The following is a 24852-nucleotide window of genomic DNA, read 5'->3' on the forward strand; positions in this document are numbered from 1 at the left end:
ATTGGTCTGGGGTGGTGGTGGTGGATTGGGTGGGGTGGTGGTGGATTGGTCTGGGGTGGGGTGGTGGTGGTGGATTGGGGGGGTGGTGGTGGTGGATTGGGGTGGGGTGGTGGTGGTGGTGGATTGGGGTGGTGGTGGTGTATTGGTCTGGGGTGGTGGTGGTGGATTGGGGTGGGGTGGTGGTGGTGGATTGGGTGGGGTGGTGGTGGATTGGTCTGGGGTGGGGTGGTGGTGGTGGATTGGGTGGGGTGGTGGTGGATTGGTCTGGGGTGGGGTGGTGGTGGTGGATTGGGTGGGGTGGTGGTGGTGGATTGGGTGGGGTGGTGGTGGATTGGTCTGGGGTGGGGTGGTGGTGGTGGATTGGGGTGGGGTGGTGGTGGTGGTGGATTGGGGTGGGGTGGTGGTGGATTGGTCTGGGTGGGGTGGTGGTGGTGGATTGGTCTGGGCTGGGTTAGTGGTGGTGGATTGGTCTGGGTTAGTGGTGGTGGATTGGTCTAGGGTGGGGTGGTGGATTGGTCTAGGGTGGGGTGGGGTGGTGGATTGGTCTGGGGTGGGGTGGTGGATTGGTCTAGGGTGGGATGGGGTGGTGAATTGGTCTAGGGTGGGGTGGGGTGGTGGATTGGTCTGGGGTGGGGTGGTGGATTGGTCTAGGGTGGGGTGGGGTGGTGGATTGGTCTAGGGTGGGGTGGGGTGGTGGATTGGTCTGGGGTGGGGTGGTGGATTGGTCTAGGGTGGGGTGGGGTGGTGGATTGGTCTGGGGTGGTGGTGGTGGATTGGTCTGGGGTGGGGTGGGGTGGTGAATTGGTCTGGGGAGGGGTGGTGAATTGGTCTGGGGTGGGGTGGTGAATTGGTCTGGGGTGGGGTGGTGAATTGGTCTGGGGTGGGGTGGTGAATTGGTCTGGGGAGGGGTGGTGGTGGTGGATTGGGGTGGTGGTGGTGGTGGATTGGGGTGGGGTGGTGGTGGTGGTGGATTGGGGTGGTGGTGGTGGATTGGTCTGGGGTGGTGGTGGTGGATTGGGGTGGGGTGGTGGTGGTGGATTGGGTGGGGTGGTGGTGGATTGGTCTGGGGTGGGGTGGTGGTGGTGGATTGGGTGGGGTGGTGGTGGATTGGTCTGGGGTGGGGTGGTGGTGGTGGATTGGGTGGGGTGGTGGTGGTGGATTGGGTGGGGTGGTGGTGGATTGGTCTGGGGTGGGGTGGTGGTGGTGGATTGGGGTGGGGTGGTGGTGGTGGTGGTGGATTGGGGTGGGGTGGTGGTGGTGGTGGATTGGGGTGGTGGTGGTGGATTGGTCTGGGGTGGTGGTGGTGGATTGGGGTGGGGTGGTGGTGGTGGATTGGGTGGGGTGGTGGTGGATTGGTCTGGGGTGGGGTGGTGGTGGTGGATTGGGTGGGGTGGTGGTGGATTGGTCTGGGGTGGGGTGGTGGTGGTGGATTGGGTGGGGTGGTGGTGGATTGGTCTGGGGTGGGGTGGTGGTGGTTTATTGGGGTGGGGTGGTGGTGGTGGTGGATTGGGGTGGGGTGGTGGTGGATTGGTCTGGGTGGGGTGGTGGTGGTGGATTGGTCTGGGCTGGGTTAGTGGTGGTGGATTGGTCTGGGTTAGTGGTGGTGGATTGGTCTAGGGTGGGGTGGTGGATTGGTCTAGGGTGGGGTGGGGTGGTGGATTGGTCTAGGGTGGGGTGGGGTGGTGGATTGGTCTGGGGTGGGGTGGTGGATTGGTCTAGGGTGGGATGGGGTGGTGAATTGGTCTAGGGTGGGGTGGGGTGGTGGATTGGTCTGGGGTGGGGTGGTGGATTGGTCTGAGGTGGGGTGGGGTGGTGATTGGTCTAGGGTGGGGTGGGGTGGTGGATTGGTCTGGGGTGGGGTGGTGGATTGGTCTAGGGTGGGGTGGGGTGGTGGATTGGTCTGGGGTGGTGGTGGTGGATTGGTCTGGGGTGGGGTGGGGTGGTGAATTGGTCTGGGGAGGGGTGGTGAATTGGTCTGAGGTGGGGTGGTGAATTGGTCTGGGGTGGGGTGGTGAATTGGTCTGGGGTGGGGTGGTGAATTGGTCTGGGGAGGGGTGGTGGATTGGTCTGGGCTGGGTTAGTGGTGGTGGATTGGTCTAGGGTGGGGTGGTGGATTGGTCTAGGGTGGGGTGGGGTGGTGGATTGGTCTAGGGTGGGGTGGGGTGGTGGATTGGTCTGGGGTGGGGTGGTGGATTGGTCTAGGGTGGGATGGGGTGGTGAATTGGTCTAGGGTGGGGTGGGGTGGTGGATTGGTCTGGGGTGGGGTGGTGGATTGGTCTAGGGTGGGGTGGGGTGGTGGATTGGTCTAGGGTGGGGTGGGGTGGTGGATTGGTCTGGGGTGGGGTGGTGGATTGGTCTAGGGTGGGGTGGGGTGGTGGATTGGTCTGGGGTGGTGGTGGTGGATTGGTCTGGGGTGGGGTGGGGTGGTGAATTGGTCTGGGGAGGGGTGGTGAATTGGTCTGGGGTGGGGTGGTGAATTGGTCTGGGGTGGGGTGGTGAATTGGTCTGGGGTGGGGTGGTGAATTGGTCTGGGGAGGGGTGGTGAATTGGTCTGGGGTGGGGTGGTGGATTGGTCTGGGGTGGGGTGGGTTGGGGCGGTGAATTGGTCTGGGGTGGGGTGGGGTGGTGAATTGGTCTGGGGTGGGGTGGTGAATTGGGCTGGGCTGGGCTGAGATGATTGTACTGGGGATGTGGATAGAGTTTGTGTTGCTAGCAGGCAGCACAAAGCCACTGACAAGACTAGCTGCCTCCTGACTGGATCTGGCTGTGGAAATTCAATTTGACATGCAGATAATAGCCCTCCCGAGAGCTACACGCTACACCACTCCTGTTCTGTTTGATAGGTACCCTTGATAGGCAGGGTGCAGACCAGACCAGTCAGTCAGGGGTATAGAATCAACAGCTGGGTGTATACATTCTCTCTTTAAGGCAGCGTGTTGTTGGTAAGAGTTATGGAGACAGATGTCTGTTTGGACGACGGTAGTAGAGGTTATGATGGGAACAAGAGAGTTGATGATAGCTGAGGTTTTGAGCTGTTTTCCACTTTCATTTTACATTGAAATGGTAATCTTCCTCATGTGACTGTCCCTATTTCACTTTCCCTCTTATCTTCCGGAAAGGGAGAGGCCATGATAACTAGAAATAGAAACTGAATTGTGTTGCCATGCCATTCATTCTTTTTCCGATGTCTGTTAAGGAAATTGAATAGAATAAAGGTGTGTGTGAATGCATGTGTGTGTGTGTTTACCTGCTTTAAGGACGGCTCCTCCTTGCAGCGAACGCGTGCGGCTTTGATACCTGTGTGTTGCTAGGATTTGATCAGTAATATGTTTTGGTGCTGCCAGCTGGTCTGGACATGGAAGGCTTTAATGGAATCAATAGGAGATTTATAGCAGCCATCCTGTGAGTCAGAAAGAGGAGGGTGAAAGAAAAATACAATTAATGACATTTGCAAGCAGATTGTCAGTGTCGGGAGACTGATGCTCTCTCTCCCTCCTCCCCCACACAAAACTGTGTGTGCGTGTGTGTGCCTGCGAGTGTACTTGCATGCGTACATGTGTGTTTGCGTGCGTGCACGTGTGTGTGTGTTTGCGCGTGAGTGTTTGAGTGGGTAGATGATGTGGATAGTACACTGTTGGTTGTCTGTGTGTTCTCTTAACCCGGTGGCAGGAAACCAATCTCAGCAGGATGATCGTCTCTTTGAAGGTGGAGATCTGACTAAAATAACTTGCGACACTGAGGATACAGGGGATCCATACACCATCTATCAAGCATCACCACCTGCCAGCAACACTGTGTAACATGCTGCCTGCTGTTCATCACAGATTATTAACAACAGCAGTATCTCCCCAATATCAAATAACATTAGCAATGAGATTACATAGGCAAGGCCTATTACTGCTCAACAGATATAGCAGAGGAGATAATACGTCATTAAATTAATGACATAACTTCTTCTCATTTAACATGTTGTATACAGTACCGTACTTTACAGCTGTGGTGTTTGGGAAGAAATTATTATGTCCTCCAATGTTAATATGGCAGCATAACGTTGATTGCCAATGTTTAGTGCTTCCCCATAAAATCCTCTTCAGGTGTGTGTGTGTGTGTGAGGTTGCTCAAAACCGCAGAGAGAGATTCTATTTCATAATGAGTCTTATTTAGGTTGGATGGTTTCCTTTTTGTCTTTAGACGAAGAAAACACAGCAGAGTAAACAAAACAATAAAACATTTATTAGCACTGGAAGTCCTGTATAAAACCGTAGCCTCTCTCCTCTCGTAGCATGCAGAGGACATGACGGAGCCGCGACTCACCACTCAGGAAAATGAAAACACTATGAGAAGAAACAAAAATGGCCAAAAAATAAATACATAAAAAATTAGATTTTTATCTGTTTTGCATTTATGCCATCAAAGTCAGCATGTAAGCAATGGCGAAAGCAGTTGGAAAGAAAAATACATTCCTACCCAATGTGTCGAAGGTATAAACACGAGATACATTTTCCATCTGTGCTGCGTGTTAAAGTGGCGTATTATGAGTTATACTCCTTCAAACGTTTGCCTTCTTTGTACATGTACCGAGACTTTTCCAGATCTTTTCAAAAAGACTACGGCCAAAGAATCCAAGGTTATTGAAAACATCAAGAACAATAAAGCTAGGGCAAAACGGTGTATTCATTATTCAACACACAGCACACTAATCAAGATTTCTGGCACTAATAAAACTCCCATTTAATAACGGACAACCAATACATGCTGTTTTAAGAAGGTTGTGAGAGGAAATTGCTGGTGATACTTTTTAATACATCATTATGGGCTGGCAGTAGGAGGGAGAGGCGAGAGAAAGAAAGAGGGAGAGAGAGAAAGAGGGAGAGAGAGAGAGGTGGAGAGTGCCTGGGCTGGCAGTAGGATGGAGAGAGAGAGGGAGAGAGAGAGAGAGAGAGGTGGAGAGTGCCTGGGCTAGCAGTAGGAGGGAGAGAGAGAGAGAGGTGGAGAGTGCCTGGGCTGGCAGTAGGAGGGAGAGAGAGAGGGTGAGAGAGAGAGAGAGAGAGAGGTGGAGAGTGCCTGGGCTGGCAGTAGGAGGGAGAGAGAGAGAGAGGTGGAGAGTGCCTGGGCTGGCAGTAGGAGCGAGAGAGGTGGAGAGTGCCTGGGCTGACAGTAGGAGGGAGAGAGAGAGGGTGAGAGAGAGAGAGGTGGAGAGTGCCTGGGCTGGCAGTAGGAGGGTGAGAGAGAGAGAGAGAGAGAGAGAGAGAGAGAGGTGGAGAGTACCTGGGCTGGCAGTAGGAGGGAGAGAGAGAGGGAGAGAGAGAGAGAGATGGAGAGTGCCTGGGCTGGCAGTAGGAGGGAGAGAGAGAGGGTGAGAGAGAGAGGTGGAGAGTGCCTGGGCTGGCAGTAGGAGCGAGAGAGAGAGGGTGAGAGAGAGAGAGGTGGAGAGTGCCTGGGCTGGCAGTAGGAGGGTGAGAGAGAGAGAGAGAGAGAGAGAGAGAGAGAGAGAGAGAGAGAGAGAGAGAGAGAGAGAGAGGTGGAGAGTGCCTGGGCTGGCAGTAGGATGGAGAGAGAGAGAGAGGTGGAGAGTGCCTGGGCTGGCAGTAGGAGGGAGAGAGAGAGGGTGAGAGAGAGAGGTGGAGAGTGCCTGGGCTGGCAGTAGGAGGGAGAGAGAGAGGGTGAGAGAGAGAGGTGGAGAGTGCCTGGGCTGGCAGTAGGAGCGAGAGAGAGAGGGTGAGAGAGAGAGAGGTGGAGAGTGCCTGGGCTGGCAGTAGGAGGGTGAGAGAGAGAGAGAGAGAGAGAGAGAGAGAGAGAGAGAGAGAGAGAGGTGGAGAGTGCCTGGGCTGGCAGTAGGAGGGAGAGAGAGAGGGAGAGAGAGAGGTGGAGAGTGCCTGGGCTGGCAGTAGGAGGGAGAGAGAGAGGGTGAGAGAGAGAGGTGGAGAGTGCCTGGGCTGGCAGTAGGAGGGAGAGAGAGAGGGTGAGAGAGAGAGGTGGAGAGTGCGTGGGCTGGCAGTAGGAGGGAGAGAGAGAGGGTGAGAGAGAGAGGTGGAGAGTGCGTGGGCTGGCAGTAGGAGGGAGAGAGAGAGGTGGAGAGTGCCTGGACTGTCAGTAGGAGGGAGAGAGAGAGAGAGAGAGAGAGAGAGAGAGAGAGAGAGAGGTGGAGAGTGCCTGGACTGTCAGTAGGAGGGAGAGAGAGAGAGAGAGAGAGAGAGAGAGAGAGAGGTGGAGAGTGCCTGGGCTGGCAGAATTCCACAGTGTATTTGGATCCTTGCCTGATTGTTTATCACTGGAAGTGGTCGTAGCGAGGTCAGCGGTTAAACCCACCAGTGGTCTCTCTGTAACGTGGAGCAGGCATGACTGGGAAACAGACACCCTGATTAGCCCCTCAGATATTACATATCTAATTTATTTCCTCCCTGCCCAGTAATTGCATTCTGGTTTTCAAATGATGTTTGCCCGGTAAGGATTTACAAACAAACAAGCTTAATAAAGTTAAGCAAAACCATTGTGACATGTCCAAAATAATTTGCCTCATAACTGAATGCATAGAGGGAGAAGAAAAACTGTCAGGGTAGGAATGTCATGCCATGTCTCAGTCTGTGGGTGTTCTTTTCTTCTGTCATGCGTTCTCCAGTTACTCAAACCCAATGTGATTGCTTCAATCCTTCTCCAGAATAATGGAACACTCTCGGAGGGTTCTACTTGAGTTAAAAATGTTGAAATGTTTTACATTAAAAACATGTACACAGATATGTATTCCCCACCACACATGACAGGGAGAGAGGGGGATATAAGAGGGAAGAAGGAGACAAAAGGTAAGATATGGTGTTTATGGTTTTGAACTTTAAAGGGATGCCTATCATTACTCCTCAGCAGAACACTGGAGCCGCAGAATTCTCCAGAATGTGCATATGTTCTTAAAGCTTCGCCTCTCTGAAATGCAAGTTGTGCCTTCAAACTGCCTCTAACGTTTCATCCTTGTCTTTATCTCATGCTCCCCAGAGATCTCAGTGAGAACCAGATCCAGGCAGTTCCTCGTAAGGCTTTCCGTGGGATCACAACTGTCAAAAACCTGTAAGTAGCCCTACTTCTTCCTCCATCCTCCTCCATATATGGAAAGCACATTAACAAGCACCTGGTGTGGCTTCTCTGTGAAAGACAAAGGAGGAAAGAGTTATGTGTCTGACATGTCCATCAATCTGAGGTAGATGGTTTCAGGTCTGTTGAAATAGGTGTCCAATTATATAATTTAATTAATTCATTTATTCATTCATTCATCTATTCATGAGATGGTAATATACAACAAAACAATCAATAAAATGTATTGATCCTGCTTAGGGAAAAATCCAGGTAATCATCAGGCCACGAAAAGATTGCTTCCAATGTTCCTTTTCATTAACATAGTTACTACAGTTCACTGTTAGATGGGAAGATGCTGCAGCTGATTTGCATGGACTCTGATGATGATACGATATAAAACCACAAGCCAATCGTAGCTTTTCCACCACGTTGCCGGGTGACTGTGACAGAACTTTAAAGAGGGAGAAGGAAGCAGCTCCAAGCCAATGGCCCCCATTCGTTGCCAGGACCAATAAACGTTGCATTACCCAAAACTCTGTCCCAAATCAGCCAATCAGAGGAGGGCTTATCGATGATTCACTGCAATTGTTGTGTTATTGAGATTAGGCTTGATGGGCCGACCACTGTGTTTGGAGTGAAGTATCACGGCTCAGAGCCCTATGGGATGCACCCATAGAATGACCCCTCCCTTTCAGTGTTGATGGCTGAACTAAGGTGCCTTTTTAAACCTTTTGCTATAAATGACAGGGTTAGGGTTAGCCAAGTGGAAGTCATGCTGGTTATCTTTATGAGAATGCAGCGGCATGCTGTTTGACAGACAGCCAGGAACCCACACAGTACCCGCCAGCTAAACACTCACAGAGAGAGAGATTTAAAAAAAGCTTTTGACTCAATTTGGCATGAGGGTCTGCTATACAAACTGATGGAAAGTGGTGTTGGGGGAAAAACATACGACATTATATAATCCATGTACACAAACAACAAGTGTGCAGTTTAAATTGTAAAAAAACACACATTTATTTCCACAGGGCCGTGGGGTGAGACAGAGATGCAGCTTGAACCCCACCCTCTTCAATATATATATCAACAAATTGGCGAGGGCACTAGATCAGTCTGCAGCACCCGGCCTCATCCTACTAGAATCTGAAGTCAAATGTCTACTGTTTGCTGATGATCTGGTGCTTCTGTCCCCAACCAAGGAGGGCCTACAGCAGAACCTAGAACTTCAGCACAGATTCTGTCAGACCTAGGCCCTGACAGTACATCTCAGTAAGACTAAAATAATGGTGTTCCAAAAAAGGTCCAGTTGCCACGACCACAAATACAAATTCCATCTAGACACCGTTGCCCTAGAGCACACAAACAATATATACATACCTCGGCCGAAACATCAGCACCACAGGTAACTTCCACAAAGCTGTGAACGATCTGAGAGACAAGGCAAGAAGGGCCTACTATGCCATCAAAAGGACATAAAATTCGACATACAAAATTAGGATCTGGCTAAAAATACTTGAATCAGTTATAGAACCCGTTGCTCTTTATGGTTGTGAGGTCTGGAGTCTGCTCACCAACCAAGAATTCACAAAATGGGATAAATACCAAATTGACACTCTGCATGCAGAATTCTGCAATAACATCCTCCATGTACAACGTAAATCGCCAAATAATGCATGCAGATCAGAATTAGGTTGATACCCGCTAATTATCAAAATCCAGGAAAGAGCCGTTAAATTCTTTAGCCACCTAAAAGCAAGTGATTCCCAAACCTTCCATAACAAAGACATCACCTACAGAGAGATGAACCTGGAGAAGAGTCCTCTAAGCAAGCTGGTCCAGGGGCTCTGTTTACAAACACAAACAGACCCCACAGAGCCCCAGGAAAGCAACAGCAACTCAATTAGACCCAACCAAATCATGAATTAAACTAAAAGATAATTACTTGACACATTGGAAAGATTTGACCAAAAAACAGAGCAAACTAGAATGCTATTTGGTCCTAAACAGAGAGTACACTGTGGTAGAATACACGTATCTCTCCACCTCTCTCTCTCTCTCTCTTTCTCCCTCTCTCTCCATCCTACTGCCAGAGAGAGAGAGAGAGAGAGAGAGAGAGAGAGGGGGAGAGAGAGAGAGTTGGGAGAGAGAGAGAGAGAGAGAGAGAGAGAGAGAGAGAGAGAGAGAGAGAGAGAGAGAGAGAGAGAGAGAGAGAGAGAGAGAGACGGTCAATCACAACCTCGTCACTTGTTATAGCATTCAGCACAGTTAGCCATGGCTAATTCTTCAGCTGTTCGCAGACCATATAGGATTGAGGGAGACAGTGAGTGGTAGCTTGCGACTCTTTCGTAACCCCCCCTCCCCCCACACACACAACTCCTCCTCAGTACGCCTCCACCCCAGCCCCAGCAAGGTGACTCCTGATTTAATTGCTGAAATAGTCCAACCCTCCATTTTCCTTCCAAAGAAAACCCCTTACAGATTCCAATTGGCCCATGTATTGATTTTCTCATATGCTCTCTCCTCTCCCCTAATGCTCTCCTTTTATTCTGCTCTACAGTAGGGACACACTGCTCTCCCCACACACTCGTAATCTCATCCCTGATATCCTGCAGATAGCTTTATTGGCTACTGAACATTTCCCTCAGCTTTCAGATTGCCTGGCTTCTCCTTTTTTTACATTCTCCAAGAAACAGGGAGATATTATTCAAAAAAAAAAATATTATTATTATTATTTCTTTTTTCTTTTTTTTTCATTTTAATATTTTAAATCTTTTTTTTTATATATTATTTTTTTTTTTGGGGGTGGATCAGCATAATATTGCGGAAAGAATGTTGCTTCCAATGTAATTGTCTGCATCATTTCCAATCCCCCATATTTTTTGGGTAAATATATATATCCATACACGCATGCATACATATACACATATATACATACACATACCTATATAGACATACATACTTTTTTAAAGAATATACCTTTATTATTATTCCCCGCAACCCTACCACCGCTCCCCCAATTGGAGTAAACTAATAAACACTTCTGCTTTTACCTTCAATTTATACATCTTATACCTATTTTACAGACACAGTCTACTTTATAATAGTTCTCTCTTGTTTGTTCTTAGTCCTTCCTCTATTTCTGTTGTCCATCCAATTTTATTTCCACTTGTAACTGTGCTATTTCACAAAAGCTCCGCACCTATACACATTTCACAGATCCCGTATGCCCTACATTGTTTATCTTGTTATTAGTCCCACCCTTCAGTTCCACTCAACCCTTCCCATCTATCTTCCAACATCATCCATTTCGGATTTTTATTTGCCATATATTTTTCAACTGTGCTGTGATGCTTCACAAAAGATTTGAACCTTCCTATTCTCATAGCTTCTACAGATTGTAAATTAAAAATAAACATTTTTGCTAAAATAATTATTATATTATTGATTGATTGACTATGGCTTTTCAAATCCCCCAGTATTGCTATCTGTAGCGTTAGTTCTAGGCAAATGTTGCAATTCTTCAGCCATTCCTGGACCTGTGACCAAAAACGAGCTACATATGGACAATACCAAAATAAATGATCTAATGACTCTGCCTCCTCACAACAGAATCTGCAGAGCTGGGAAGATTGTATACCCCATATATATAACATTCTATTGGTTGCAAGAATTTTGTACAGTAATTTAAATTGAAAAATTCGAAGTTTTGAATCCGGCGTTGTTTTGCGTATCAATTCATAAACCATGTGCCATGGAATGGGTACATCGAAAATCTCTTCCCAACTATTTTGCAATTTATATGGCACAGCTGTCAGTTTTTTGGTCCTTAAATGAAATTGGTATATGTTTTTATTTATCACACTTTTCTTTAACCATTTATGTTCTTTAATACAGGGCCGACATACAAGTTCCTTACTTTTTTCCCCTTCTACTTGCCTCTTCGATTTTTGTGGTAATGCTGCAATTAATTGGTTGTAATTTTGGGCAGAGCAGACATTTCCATATGTCTGTGTTAGCTGCATGTGTGACATAACTCCACCAGTCCTATTTATGATATCATTCACAAAAATTATACCTTTTTTAAACATTTCTTCGATAAATACAGTTTTTTTATCAATTACTATATTTGAATTTAACCACAATATTTGTTGTACTATTTGTTACGTCCTTTCAGGTGGATTAAACTGAAATTGCAACCAACTTTCTAAGGCTTGTTTAAAAAATAAGGATATTTTGGAGATTATTTCCTTTTCAAACAACCGAAAGTGAGCAGGTGTAATCTGAATAAAGGGAAAAAGGCCCTTCTTGAACATAGGATGAGACATTCGTACCAATTTACTAGAGAACCAGTTTGGATTTAAGTATAACTTTTGTATGACTGATGCCTTTAGTGAGAGGTCTAATGCTTTAATATTTAATAATTTCTGCCCTCCGAATTCATATTCGTTATATAAATAGGCCCTTTTAATCTTATCTGGCTTGCCGTTCCAAATAAAATGGAATATTTTTTGTTCATATAATTTAAAAAGCAGGTCACTAGGTGTAGGCAAAACCATAAGCAAATAGGTAAACTGTGATATGACTAAAGAGTTAATCAGGGTGATTTTTCCACAAATAGACAGGTATTTTCCTTTCCATGGTAGCAAGATCTTATCTATTTTTGCTAACTTTCTATAAAAATTTATTGGAGTGAGATCATTTCTTTCTTTTGGGATTTTTATACCGAGTATGTCCACATCTCCGTCAGACCATTTAATTGGTAAACTACATGGCAATATAAAATGTGTATTTTTTAGTGATCCAATACGTAATATGGTACATTTATCATAATTTGGTTTTAATCCAGAGAGGATAGCAAAGGTATCTAGATCCTCTATGAGGCCGTGGAGAGACTCTAGTTGTGGTTTTAAAAGAAAACATGAATCATCAGCGTACAATGACACCTTAGTTTTTAAGCCACGGATTTCTAATCCATTAATATTAATGTTTGATCTAATTTTAACAGCTAACATTTCGATGGCAATAATAAATAGATATGCCGATAGTGGACAACCTTGTTTTACTCCTTTAGATAGTTTAAAATTTTCTGAGATGTAGCCATTATTTACTATTTTACACCTAGGGTTACTATACATAATTTTAACCCATTTTATAAGAGATTCCCCAAAATTGAAATATTCTAGGCATTTATATATAAACTCCAGTCGTACTTTACCAAAAGCCTTTTCAAAATCAGCTATGAAAACCAGACCTGGTGTCCCCGATATTTCATAGTGTTCTATTGTTTCCAGTACTTGCCTTATATTATCTCCAATGTATCGTCCATGTAAAAAACCTGTCTGATTAGGATGAATAATATCTGACAAAACTTTTTTTATTCTATGCGCCAAGCATTTTGCTAGGATTTTTGCATCACAACACTGAAGTGTAAGAGGTCTCAAATTTTTTAATTGGACTGGATCTTTATATATACCACTTGGGTCCTGTTTCAGTAATAACGATATCAGACCTTCTTGTTGCGTGTCTGATAATCTACCATTTATATAGGAGTGGTTAAAACAAGCTAATAATGGTCCTTTGAGTATATCAAAAAAAGTTTTGTATACTTCCACTGGTATGCCATCCAGCCCTGGAGTTTTCCCATCCTTAAAGGCCCCAATTGCATCAAGCAGTTCCTCCTCTGTAATTTGGCCTTCACATGAGTCTTTCTGTACAGATGTTAATTTTACATTATTAATAGGAAAAAAATCCATACAATTAGTTTCAGTTAGTGGAGATGGAGGAGCCTGAAACGAAAACATATTCTTAAAGTACTTTACTTCCTCTTTCAAAATATCATTTGGTGAATCATGCGTGACTCCATCATTTGTAACAAGTTTTAATAAAAAAAATTTGGTAGCATTTCTATATTGAAGATTGAAAAAGAATTTGGTGCATTTTTCCCCATATTCCATCCAGTTCGCTTTATTTTTATAATATATTACACTGGATCTTTCTTGAATAAGTTCCTCCATTTCTTTTTGTTTTTCCTCTAACTTATTCTGTGCCTCTATGGTACCGTTTTTATTGCTATCTAACTGTACTGTTAGTCCTTCAATTTCCTTTGTTAATATGGACTCTTTTGATCTAAATTCCTTTTGTTTTATAGATGAGTACTGAATTGCATGGCCTCTAAAGGCACACTTAAAAGTGTCCCATACAATAAGGGGATCTGCTGTACCTATGTTATGTCTGAAAAAGTCAGTTATAAATTCTTCTGTCCTAGTTCTAAACAATTTATCATCTAGTAGACTTTGATTAAATTTCCAATATCCTCGCCCACGTGGAAATTCTGTAAGAGAAATATATATGCCAATTATGTGATGATCCGACCGCATTCTGTCCCCTATCAACACTTTTTTAACTTTTGGTGCCAGAGAGAATGGTATAAGAAAGTAGTCAAGACGACTAGCTTGATTCAGCCTCCGCCATGTATATCTCACTAAATCAGGGTATTTAAGTCTCCATATATCCACTAATTCCAATATATCCATGACATTCATGATTTCCTTAAGTGCCTGAGGGTGATAGTTTGTAGTGTGATTTCCTTTCCGGTCTATAGAGGTATTTAAGACCGTATTAAAATCTCCCACTATAATAATAGAGTCTAGTGTTGCTTGTAGAGTTGATAAATTCTTATATATATTTTCAAAGAAGCTTGGATCATCATTATTCGGACCGTATAGGTTAACAAGCCATATTTGTTTATTGTCCAATAACATATTTAAAATAATCCATCTACCTTGAGGATCTGTTTGGACAATTTGCACATTTGGATCAAAATTATTGTTAATTAAAACCATCACCCCTTTTGAATTTCTTTGCCCATGGGAGAAATATATTTTGCCCCCCCAGTTCTTTTTCCACAAAACTTCATCTAAAACTGTTGAATGGGTTTCCTGTAAACAATAGATATTATAATCCTTCTCTTTTAGCCAGGTAAATACTGATCGTCTTTTCTTATTATCTGCTAAGCCATTACAATTGTAACTGGCTATACTTATTTCACCACTTACCATAAGATATTATTCTAATTGCTCTCTAAACAAATGAGACATATGTCACATGTCTGTATATGTCAGAGCAGATAACATGATCTGAGCTCTCTGTGCTGAATGCTGCCCTTGGCTGCGTTCTGTTAAGTGTCAGCTCCACACACACACACACACACACACACACACACACACACACACACACACACACACACACACACACACACACACACACACACACACACACACACACACACACACACACACACACACACACACACACACACACACACACACACAGACTACTGTATCTGTCTATCCTTAACACAAAGCAATATGTCAATCCACAATGTTGTCCATTAACTGTGACAAAATGGCTGCCCATTTTACAGTGCCCATCATACAGTGGTATGTCTCTCCAGGCTTATAAACGTATTTGCCAGAGAGCACGGACATGACATGTTGTTGCAAAAGTGGCAGAATACAGATCTCTGTCAGCCAGCAAAGCAACCTCCACTGGGCTGGGCTGACAGTGAGTTATTGGCCATGTATGAGGCTAGCGCACTGATGTCCCTCTGGTCTAAACACTGAAGCCTCACAACTGCTATATCAACTAAATGCAAGGGGTGATTGAGAGTCCAGCTCTGCAGCTGCTATATCCCTCAGCATCCCCTCTCTCCCCCAGCCTCCCCTCTCTCCATCAGCCTCCCCTCTCTCCATCAGCCTCCCCCAGTCTCTCGCCCCCAGCCTCCCCGGTCACCACTTTGCACCAGTCACCCTCCCCCTGGGCTTCTATTGTCCCGCATTCCTCTATGTGGCTCATAAAAAGCAGCACGCTTCACGCTCTCCTACCCAGAATGCTGTGCCATCTCACCGTTTCTTTAAATTATGTTTTTGCGGTGATTGGTGCAGCCGGTGCGTGGTTTACGACCACCTCGAACCGTAAGACATGTCGCTCGCTGCAGATGGCGGCGCTCAGCCTTTTATGTCACGCACTAATCCCGTTCGCAGAGCGTTCAGGGCGCAGTTTAGCCGACCACACCATCACACGACACGACAAGCACTGCAGGCAAACTGTACCACTGTACCCAGGGCTCTGCCCACTGACTCACACTACAGACACCAACACAGTCCTACTGCCCCACCCATCATCCTAGTTACTGCTCCACCCGTCACCCCTCTTACTGCCCCACCCGCCACCCCTCTTACTGCCCCACCCGCCACCCCTCTTACTGCCCCACCCGTCACCCCTCTTACTGCCCCACCCGTCACCCCTCTTACTGCCCCACCCGCCACCCCTCTTACTGCCCCACCCGTCACCCCTCTTACTGCCCCACCCGTCATCCTACTGACTTCTCCACCCGTCACCCCTCTTACTGCCCCACCCATCACCCCTCTTACTGCCCTACCCGTCACCCCTCTTACTGCCCTACCCGTCACCCCTCTCCACCTCATCTAGTCGGCTCTGCAGTGTCTTCTCTGTCCAAGTTCATATTAGTATAGAGATAGAGGGAAAGAGAGAGAGAGAGAGTGAGAGAGAGAGAGAGAGAGAGAGAGAGAGAGAGAGAGAGAGACATCACTCTTTAGGCTTTGTGTACACGTCTGTCTACAGAAGGACACTGACTAAATAGCCACTGACTGTCCTGTCCTCTGCTGTGCTAATCAGGACAGGACACAGTAGCTGGCTATAGATTGGCTGCGTGATTTATCTCCATCCCTTCCACTGTCCTTTCCTCCTCCTGAAGCCCTTTAGTCTATCCATCACCCAGCCCAGTGACAGCAGAGCAGCTCTCCTTGCAATTGTACCCTATTTCTAAAACAAAAACAGTGACTATAAAAGCAACATGGAACCATATGTGACTTAACCCCTGTCTCGAAGACACTCCAACCCCATTCACTTCCTGTTGTCTTAGCTGATGAACGTCGATCAACTGGGTCCCCAAATTTATTCATTCATTCATTTAGAATCCTGCTCCATCCTTCCCGATGACAGATTAATAGGCCTGGGCTAGTGGGTCTGTTCTGTTAAGGCCCTAGTCTCTGAGTCCTCTCTCTGTCTCTCTTTACTCTCTCTCTCTCTCCCTCTACTCTCTTCCTCTATACCTCTCTGTCTCCAGCTCTCTGTCTCCCTCTTTATAGCTCTCTCTATCTACTCTCTTTCACTCTTTCACTCTCTCTGTACTCTCTCCCTCTCTCTACTCCCTCTTTACCCTGTCTTCTCTCTACTATCTATACAGTATCTCCCTCTCTACTCCTCTCTCTCTACTTTCTCTCTCTCGCTAATCAAATCTCCCCACCCCCCTCCAAAATTTGTTTGCTTTATTGTCATGAAATACAATTTGTAGATATTGCCAAAGCAGTATAGTGGTATAGCATTTCAGTAAACCCAGTACATTGCAAGAGGATAATGAAATCCATTTAATTTCAGTAGTTATAATAATAGTACATATAATCATGTATACAGGTACAATACTACTGCTGTTGTATTGTGGAATCTTCGTTCGATAAATGTAATTTAAGAAAAAACTATTATAAAAATGAAAAAAATTAATGGGTAATAAATAAACAACAAAATGTACATAGATGATGGTTACACTATGTATTACTGTTAGTTATTTACAATGTAAATACTTCAAGGAATTAATTGTCATGGGATGTCCCGATGGCAATCATATACAGTTGAAGTCGGAAATTTACATACACTTAAGTTGGAGTCATTCAAACTCGTTTTTCAACCACTTCACACATTTCTTGTTAACAAACTATAGTTTTGGCAAGTCGGTTAGGACATCTACTTTGTGCATGACACAAGTTATTTTTCCAACAATTGTTTACAGACAGATTATTTCACTGTATCACAATTCCAGTGGGTCAGACGTTTACATACACTAAGTTGACTGTTCAGGCGCCGCTGGGCAGACGGCAGACTCTGGCCGGCTGAGGCGCACTGTAGGCCTGGTGCGTGGTGCCGGAACTGGTGGTACCGGGCTGGGGACACGCACCTGAAGGCTAGTGCGGGGAGAAGGAACAGGGCATACTGGACCCTGGAGACGCACATTAGGCCTAGTGCGTGGTGCCGGAACTGGTGGTACCGGGCTGGGGACAAGCATTTCAGGGCTAGTGCGGGGAGCAGCAACAGGACGCACAGGACTCTGGAGACGCACAGGAGGCTTGGTGCGTGGTGCCGGAACTGGTGGTACTGGGCTGGAGACACGCACCATAGGGCTAGTGCGTGGAGGAGGAACAGGGCTCAGGGCTCTGGTGTAGGCACTGGTGGTACTGGGTTGGGGCGGGGAGGTGGCGCCGGAAATACCGGACCGTGCAGGCGTACTGGCTCCCTTGAGCACTGAGCCTGTCCAACCTTACCTGGTTGTATGCTCCCCGTCGCCCGACCAGTGCGGGGAGGTGGAATAACCCGCACCGGGCTATGTAGGCGAACCGGGGACACCATGCGTAAGGCTGGTGCCATGTAAGCCGGCCCGAGGAGACGCACTGGTGGCCAGATGCGTTGGGCCGGCTTCATGACATCCGGCTCAATCCTCAATCTAGCCCTGCCAGTGCGGGGAGGTGGAATAACCCGCACCGGGCTATGAACACGTACAGGAGACACCATGCGCTCTACTGCGTAACACGGTGTCTGCCCGTACTCTCGCTCTCCACGGTAAGTACAGGGAGTATGCGCAGGTCTCCTACCTGACTTCGCCACACTCCCTTTTATCCCCCCCCCAATAATTTTTTTGGGCTGACTCACAGGCTTCCTACCGCGTCTTCGTGCTGCCTCCATTCGCAGGTATCCCTCCTCGCACTGCGCCAGAGAATCCCAGGCGGGCTCCGGCACTCGCCCTGGGTCGATCGCCCACCTGTCGATCTCCTCCCACGTAGTGTAGCCCAGATCCTGCTCCCATTGCCATAAATCCTGTGTGCATTGCTCCTGTTGCCGCTTGACACGCTGCTTGGTCCCGTCTTGGTGGGTAATTCTGTCACGATCGTCTTGACTTTGAATGGAGGACCAAAACGCAGCGTGTGAAAAATAAGACATCTTCTTTTAATGAAGGAAAAAACAAACACTTACAAAATGAACAAAACAACCGATCGTGAAGCTAAGAAGAACTAAGTGCACACATGCAACATAGAACATAGACATAGACAATTACCCACAAACGCATGATGCCTATGGCTGCCTTAAATATGGCTCCCAATCAGAGACAAATTAAAGACATCTGTCTCTGATTGAGAACCACTCAGGCAACCATAGACTTACATAGACAACTACACTAGACACTGCCCCATACACATACAACAACCCCTAGACACTACAAAAACACATACATACCCCATGTCACACCCTGACCTAACTAAAATAATAATGAAAACAAAGCTAACTAAGGCCAGGGTGTGACACTGTGCCTTTAAACAGCTTGGAAAATTCCAGAAAATTATGTAATGTCTTTAGAAGCTTCTGATAGGCTAATTGACATCATTTGAGTCAACTGGAGGTGTACCTGTGGATGTATTTCAAGGCCTACCTTCAAACTCAGTGCCTCTTTGCTTGACATCATAGGAAAATCAAAAGAAATCAGCCAAGACCTCAGAAAAAAAATTATAGACCTCCACAAGTCTGGTTCATCCTTGGGAGCAATTTCCAAACACCTGAAGGTACCATGTTCATCTGTACAAACAATAGTACGCAAGTATATACACCATGGGACCACGCAGTTGTCATACCGCTCAGGAAGGAGATGCATTCTGTCTCCTAGAGACTAACGTACTTTGGTGCGAAAAGTGCAAATCAATCCCAGAACAGTAGCAAAGGACCTTGTGAAGATGCTGGAGGTAACAGGTACAAAGTATCTATATCCACAGTAAAACGAGTCCTATATCGACATAACCTGAAAGGCCGCTCAGCAAGGAAGAAGCCACTGCTCCAAACTGCCATAAAAAAGCCAGACTACAGTTTGCAACTGCACATGAGGACAAAGATTGTACTTTTTGGAGAAATGTCCTCTGGTCTGATGAAACAAAAATAGAACTGTTTGGCCATAATGACCACCGTTATGTTTGGAGGGAAAAGGGGGATGCTTGCAAGCCGAAGAACACCATCCCAACCGTGAAGCACGTGGGTGGCAGCATCATATTTTGGGGGTGCTTTTCTGCAGGAGGGACTGGTGCACTTCACAAAATAGATTGCATCATGAGGAAAGAAAATCATGTGGATATATTGAAGCAACATCTCAAGACATCAGTCAGGAAGTTAAAGCTTGGTCGCAAATGGGTCTTCCAAATGGACAATGACCCCAAGCATACTTCCTAAGTTGTGGCAAAATGGCTTAAGGACAACAAAGTCAAGGTATTGGAGTGGCCATCACAAAGCCCTGACCTCAATCCTATAGAAAATTTGTGGGCAGAGCTGAAAAGCATGTGCGAGCAAGGAGGCCTACAAACCTGACTCAGTTACACCAGCTCTGTCAGGGGGAATGGGCTGAAATTCAACCAACTTATTGTGGGAAGCTTGTGGAAGGCTACCCGAAACGTTTGACCCAAGCTTAACAATTTAAAGGCAATGCTCCCAAATACTAATTGAGTGTATGTAAACTTCTGGCCGACTGGGAATGTGATGAAAGAAACAAAAGCTGAAATAAATAATTCTCTCAACTATTATTCTGACATTTCACATTCTTAAAATAAAGTGGTGATCCTAACTGACCTAAAACAGGGAATTTTTACTGTGATTAAATGTCAGGAATTGTGAAAAACTGAGTTTAAATGTATGGGCTAAGGTGTATGTAAACTTCCGACTTCAACTGTACATATCTGGCAGTCATATTTGCGGTTCCTCCCTCACCCAGAATAACTCCCAGCATTATGTCATTTGTAAATGTACAGAAGTTGGGAATTGATTGGGATATTTTTTTTATTTGGGAGTATTTCTCACAGTAGAGGAAAAAGTACATCTCTGTCTCTATTGTCCCTGTCGTACAGTGACCACATAGACACTTCTCTTGGGATAGCCATGTCTTTTTGTGTCCCTTTTTCTATTGCCAGTTGGTGGTCGCTGAGCCTGTATTTGGTCAGGATCTGTCTCTGTTTTGTATATCTGACAGTGTAGAGATATTCTGCCAATTTGTATTCTCTTTTGAGGACCAAATAGCAATTTAGTTTTTTCTGTGTTTTTGTTTCATTTTCCCAATTTGTCAAATAGGAGGTTTTCATTTCTGTAACAATTTGAATGATTTCCCTGTGTGTTTGGATAATAGTTTTTTTGTGTGTTTTTAACAGATGACATAGGGGACTCTTCTCATGGTTCAGCTCTTGGGTTTCCATTGTTTTTAATTGTAAGGATGTTTTGGGGCTTAATTTCATATGGTGCCAAAATGTAAGCGTCCTTTTCTTTATATTTACAATTAAAGGGAATTTTCTGAGTTACTTGTGTTATTATGTGTTATTTGGTACTTTCTTTTGGATATTTTGGATAATTATGCATATTTCTGTATGTCGATTTTATATGGTATTTCCTCATTTGTAGGAGTGTCTCCTGCTCTGTCAGTGCCACATGCCTTACCAGGTTTAAGGCTTTGTATTTTCTTTGAAAGTTCATCCTGTGTCATTTGGTAGCCAATTGGGTTCTGGTCGCTTTTAATTGTTTGTTCTAGGGAGCTGAGTTTTTCTTGCATATTTGTTTGGTTTAAGCTAAGGTCTTCTGATGGTATTATTCCATAGAGCCTTTCAAAATGATCTTTCCAAATGTTGCCATTTTGAATGGCTCGGTCATTCCTCTGTCTTCCATTTAGACCCACAACTGATATCCATCAAAGTCTCTTTCAGAGTGTTCTCAAAATGCTTCTCTTTCTTCCATCGTAGGTTTTGTATTCTTTCCTTGTGTCACAATATTGTTGCCGAATGTCTCTATCTTGTGATTGGTAATGTTTTCTATTTGATAAAGATCTAAACATTTTTCCTTCCAAGATTATATTCAGCATCAAACCATTTTTCTTTTTGAGGTTTCCAATTAGAACTGTTTTTTCTTCTGCATAAATTTGCTTTTGTGGCTGCTGTATGATAGATCTCATTTAATTTATTCACAGCCACATTTATGTCAGGGAGGTTTGGGCTGAATGTACTTGAAAATAAATCATTGATACAGGTTGTATTTCTGGGCAGTGCAATGCTGTGTTGAAGTGTATTGTCAGGGACCCATCAATACGTTTTATTTACATGAATCAGTGTACAGGCCTGTTTGTGTGGTCTTTGGGTGGATGTCTTTTAAAAAAGACGTTCATCTGGCAGCGGTCAGACAATGGTGTCTGTGGTCTGACAGTGAATGCACTAATGGAGGAGGGGTCTAAGTCTGAGATTTCATAGTCAACAACACTGGTCCAAAGAGCTGAGCAGTAGGTGAATCTTCCCAATGAATCCCCTCTAATCCTGTCATTAAGAAAATACAGGCCTAAGGCTGGACAGAGATGCACTAACTCGTTTCTATTTTTGTTCACTACATGGTCAGGGCTATTTCTATTACTGAAACTCAAATCAAACGTTTATTTGTCACCTTACAGTGAAATGCTTACTTACAGGCTCTAACCAACAGTGCAAAAAAGGTATTAGGTGAACAATAGGTAAGTAAAGAAATAAAAACAACAGTAAAAAGACAGTGAAAAATAACAGTAGCGAGGCTATATACAGTAGCGAGGCTATAACAGTAGTGAGGCTATATACAGACACCGGTTAGTCAGGCTGATTGAGGTAGTATGTACATGTAGGTATGGTTAAAGTGACTATGCATTTATGATAAACAGAGAGTAGCAGTAGCGTAAAAGAGGGGTTGGTTGCTGGGCGGTGGGTGGCGGGACACAATGCAGATAGCCCGGTTAGCCAGTGTGCAGGGACACTGGTTGATTGGGCCAATTGAGGTAGTATGTACATGAATGTATAGTTAAAGTGACTATGCATATATGATAAACAGAGAGTAGCAGCAGCGTAAAAAAAGGGGTTGGGGGGCACACAATGTAAATAGTCCGGGTAGCCATTTGATTACCTGTTCAGGAGTCTTATGGCTTGGGGGTAAAAACTGTTGAGAAGCCTTTTTGGTCTAGACTTGGCTCTCCAGTACCGCTTGCCGTGCGGTCTTTGACAATGTTTAGGGCCTTCCTCTGACACCGCCTGGTATAGAAGTCCTGGATGGCAGACAGCTTAGCCCCAGTGATGTACTGGGCCGTACGCATTACCCTCTGTAGTGCCTTGCGGTCGGAGGCCGAGCAATTGCCATACTAGGCAGTGATGCAACCAGTCAGCATGCTCTCAATGTTGCAGCTGTAGAACCTTTTGAGGATCTGAGGACCCATGCCAAATCTTTTTAGTTTCCTGAGGGGGAATAGGCTTTGTCGTGCCCTCTTCACGACTGTCTTGGTGTGTTTGGACCATTCTAGTTTGTTGGTGATGTGGACACCAAGGAACTTGAAGCTCTCAACCTGCTCCACTACAGCCCCGTCGATGAGAATGGGGGCGTGCTCGGTCCTCCTTTTCCTGTAGTCCACAATCATCTCCTTAGTCTTGGTTACGTTGAGGGATAGGTTGTTATTCTGGCACCACCCGGCCAGGTCTCTGACCTCCTCCCTATAGGCTGTCTCGTCATTGTCGGTGATCAGGCCTACCACTGTTGTGTCGTCTGCAAACTTAATGATGGTGTTGGAGTCGTGCCTGGCCATGCCGTTGTGGGTGAACAGGGAGTACAGGAGGGGACTGAGCACACACCCCTGAGGGGCTCCATGTTGCCTGTAATCAATGGCTTCTGGTTGGGGTATGTACGTACAGTCACTGTGGAGACGACATCCTCAATGCACTTATTGATAAAGCCAGTGACTGATGTGTACTCCTCAATGCCATCGGAAGAATCCTGGAACATGTTCCAGTCTGTGACAGCAAAACAGCCCTGTAGTTTAGCATCTGCTTCATCTGACCCATTTTTTATAGACCGAGTCACTGGTGCTTTCTGCTTAAATTTTTCTTGTAAGCAGGAATCAGGAGGATATAATTGTGGACGGATATACCAAATGGAGGGCGAGGGAGAGCTTTGTACACGTCTCTGTGTGTGGAGTAAAGGTGATCTAGAATTTCTTTCCCTCTGGTTGCACATTTAACATGTTGATAGAAATGAGGTAGAACTGATTTAAGTTTCCCTGCACTAAAGTCTCCTGCCACTAGGAGCGCCGCCTCTGGGTTAGCGGTTTCCTGTTTGCTTATTTCCTTATACAGCTGACTGAATGCAGTCTTAGTGCCAGCATCCGTGTTGTTATCTACCCTTACCACCTGGGGGCGGCCCGTCAGGAAATCCAGGATACAGTTGCAGAGGGAGGTGTTTAGTCCTAGGGTCCTTAGCCTGTGATGAGCTTTGAGGGCACTATGGTGTTGAACGCTGAGCTGTAGTCAATGAATAGCATTCTCACATAGGTGTTCCTTTTGTCCAAGTGGGAACGGGCAGTGTGGAGTGCAATAGAGATGCATCATCTGTGGATCTGTTGGGGCGGTATGCAAATTGGAGTGGGTCTAGGGTTTCTTGGATAATGGTGTTGATGTGGGCTATGACCAGCTTTTCAAAGCACTTTATGGCTACAGACGTGAGTGCTACGTCTGTAGGGGGTAACGGTTATTCATGGTAATGTTATTTAAACCCCGGTAATAAATACAGGGACGTAATCCCCCATCCTTCTTCTCAAAAAACCCGCTCCTGCAGGTGAAGTGGACGGCCGAATAAAATTAGCCGCCAGTGCCTCCTTAATATTACTGTTCATGGCTGCAGTCTCTCGACCTGAGAGAGAATAAAGCCCTCCTCTCGGAGGAGTGATACCGGACTGGAGGTTGATGGCACAATCGTAGGGCTTGTGAGGAGGTAGTTTGCTGGCCCTTTGTTTGCTGAAGACCTGATCCAAATGCCAGTAATCCCGAGGTACGCGGGAAAGATCAGGCTTGTCATTCCCAGCCAGAGGAACAGGAGGATCGGAAGTCTCCAGACGAGCAGGACCGGAAAGGTGTGGAGAGATTTGCTGGCAGATGAACTGGCATGAAGTATTCCATCCCAGAACTCTTCCCGAAGGCCAGTCAATTTGAGGATTATGGGTGGAAAGCCACGGATGTCCAAGAACCAGGGGAAGCTCAGGAGAGTCCACCAGATGTAACTGGATAAGCTCCACATGGTCATCCAGATCTCGTAGCTGAATAGGCATGGTGAGTTGCTTCACCTTCCCAGATCCTAGGGGTTGACCATCCAGCACAGTGACTGACAACGGAGTGTCCAGCTTAGTGAGTGGCAGCCTCTGTTGGCGAGCTAATGTGCGATCCAGAAAACAGCAGGTAGCCCCAGAGTCTATAAAACAGGAATGTCCAACTATCCATTGTCCCACCGCAGGTTGGCCGGAAGCAAGGTGCGTACTGTATTGGCCGCAGGAGACTGTATCTGACTCTCCAGAGCGGAAAGTCTGGTGCTTCACAATTGCATCGGCTCCTCTGAAGGATATGAAGAAGAACCATAGCCAATTTGAGAACCCCGACGGGGTACAGGACAAGCAGGCCCAGTATACGGCAGTGAAACAAATGAAGAATCGATTCCCTCAGCGGGGCACGAAACACTGGAACCAACTCGGGACCCCTCCGTCCTCTCATGACGACGTTCCCAAAGCCGGTTGTCAATCCGGATGGCCAGAACGATAAGCTCCTCCAGAGTGTCAGGGTTGTCCCGGGAAGCTGAGTGAAGTGCCTCTATATT

General features: G+C 45.9%; 1 protein-coding gene across 2 annotated transcripts in view; it reads left to right on the top strand.

Annotated features, from left to right (window-relative positions):
* The window catches only part of LOC139581473 (slit homolog 3 protein-like), a 517437-nt gene that overhangs the window by 262570 nt on the left and 230015 nt on the right, over nt 1–24852 (top strand). For both annotated transcript variants that reach the window (XM_071411265.1, XM_071411266.1), the window contains exon 6: nt 6988–7059. In XM_071411265.1, the coding sequence (XP_071267366.1) occupies nt 6988–7059 (72 nt within the window). The remainder of the gene's footprint in view (nt 1–6987; nt 7060–24852) is intronic.

This window comes from Salvelinus alpinus, chromosome 7 (genome assembly GCF_045679555.1).
Source record: "Salvelinus alpinus chromosome 7, SLU_Salpinus.1, whole genome shotgun sequence".
Taxonomy (NCBI): domain Eukaryota; kingdom Metazoa; phylum Chordata; class Actinopteri; order Salmoniformes; family Salmonidae; genus Salvelinus; species Salvelinus alpinus.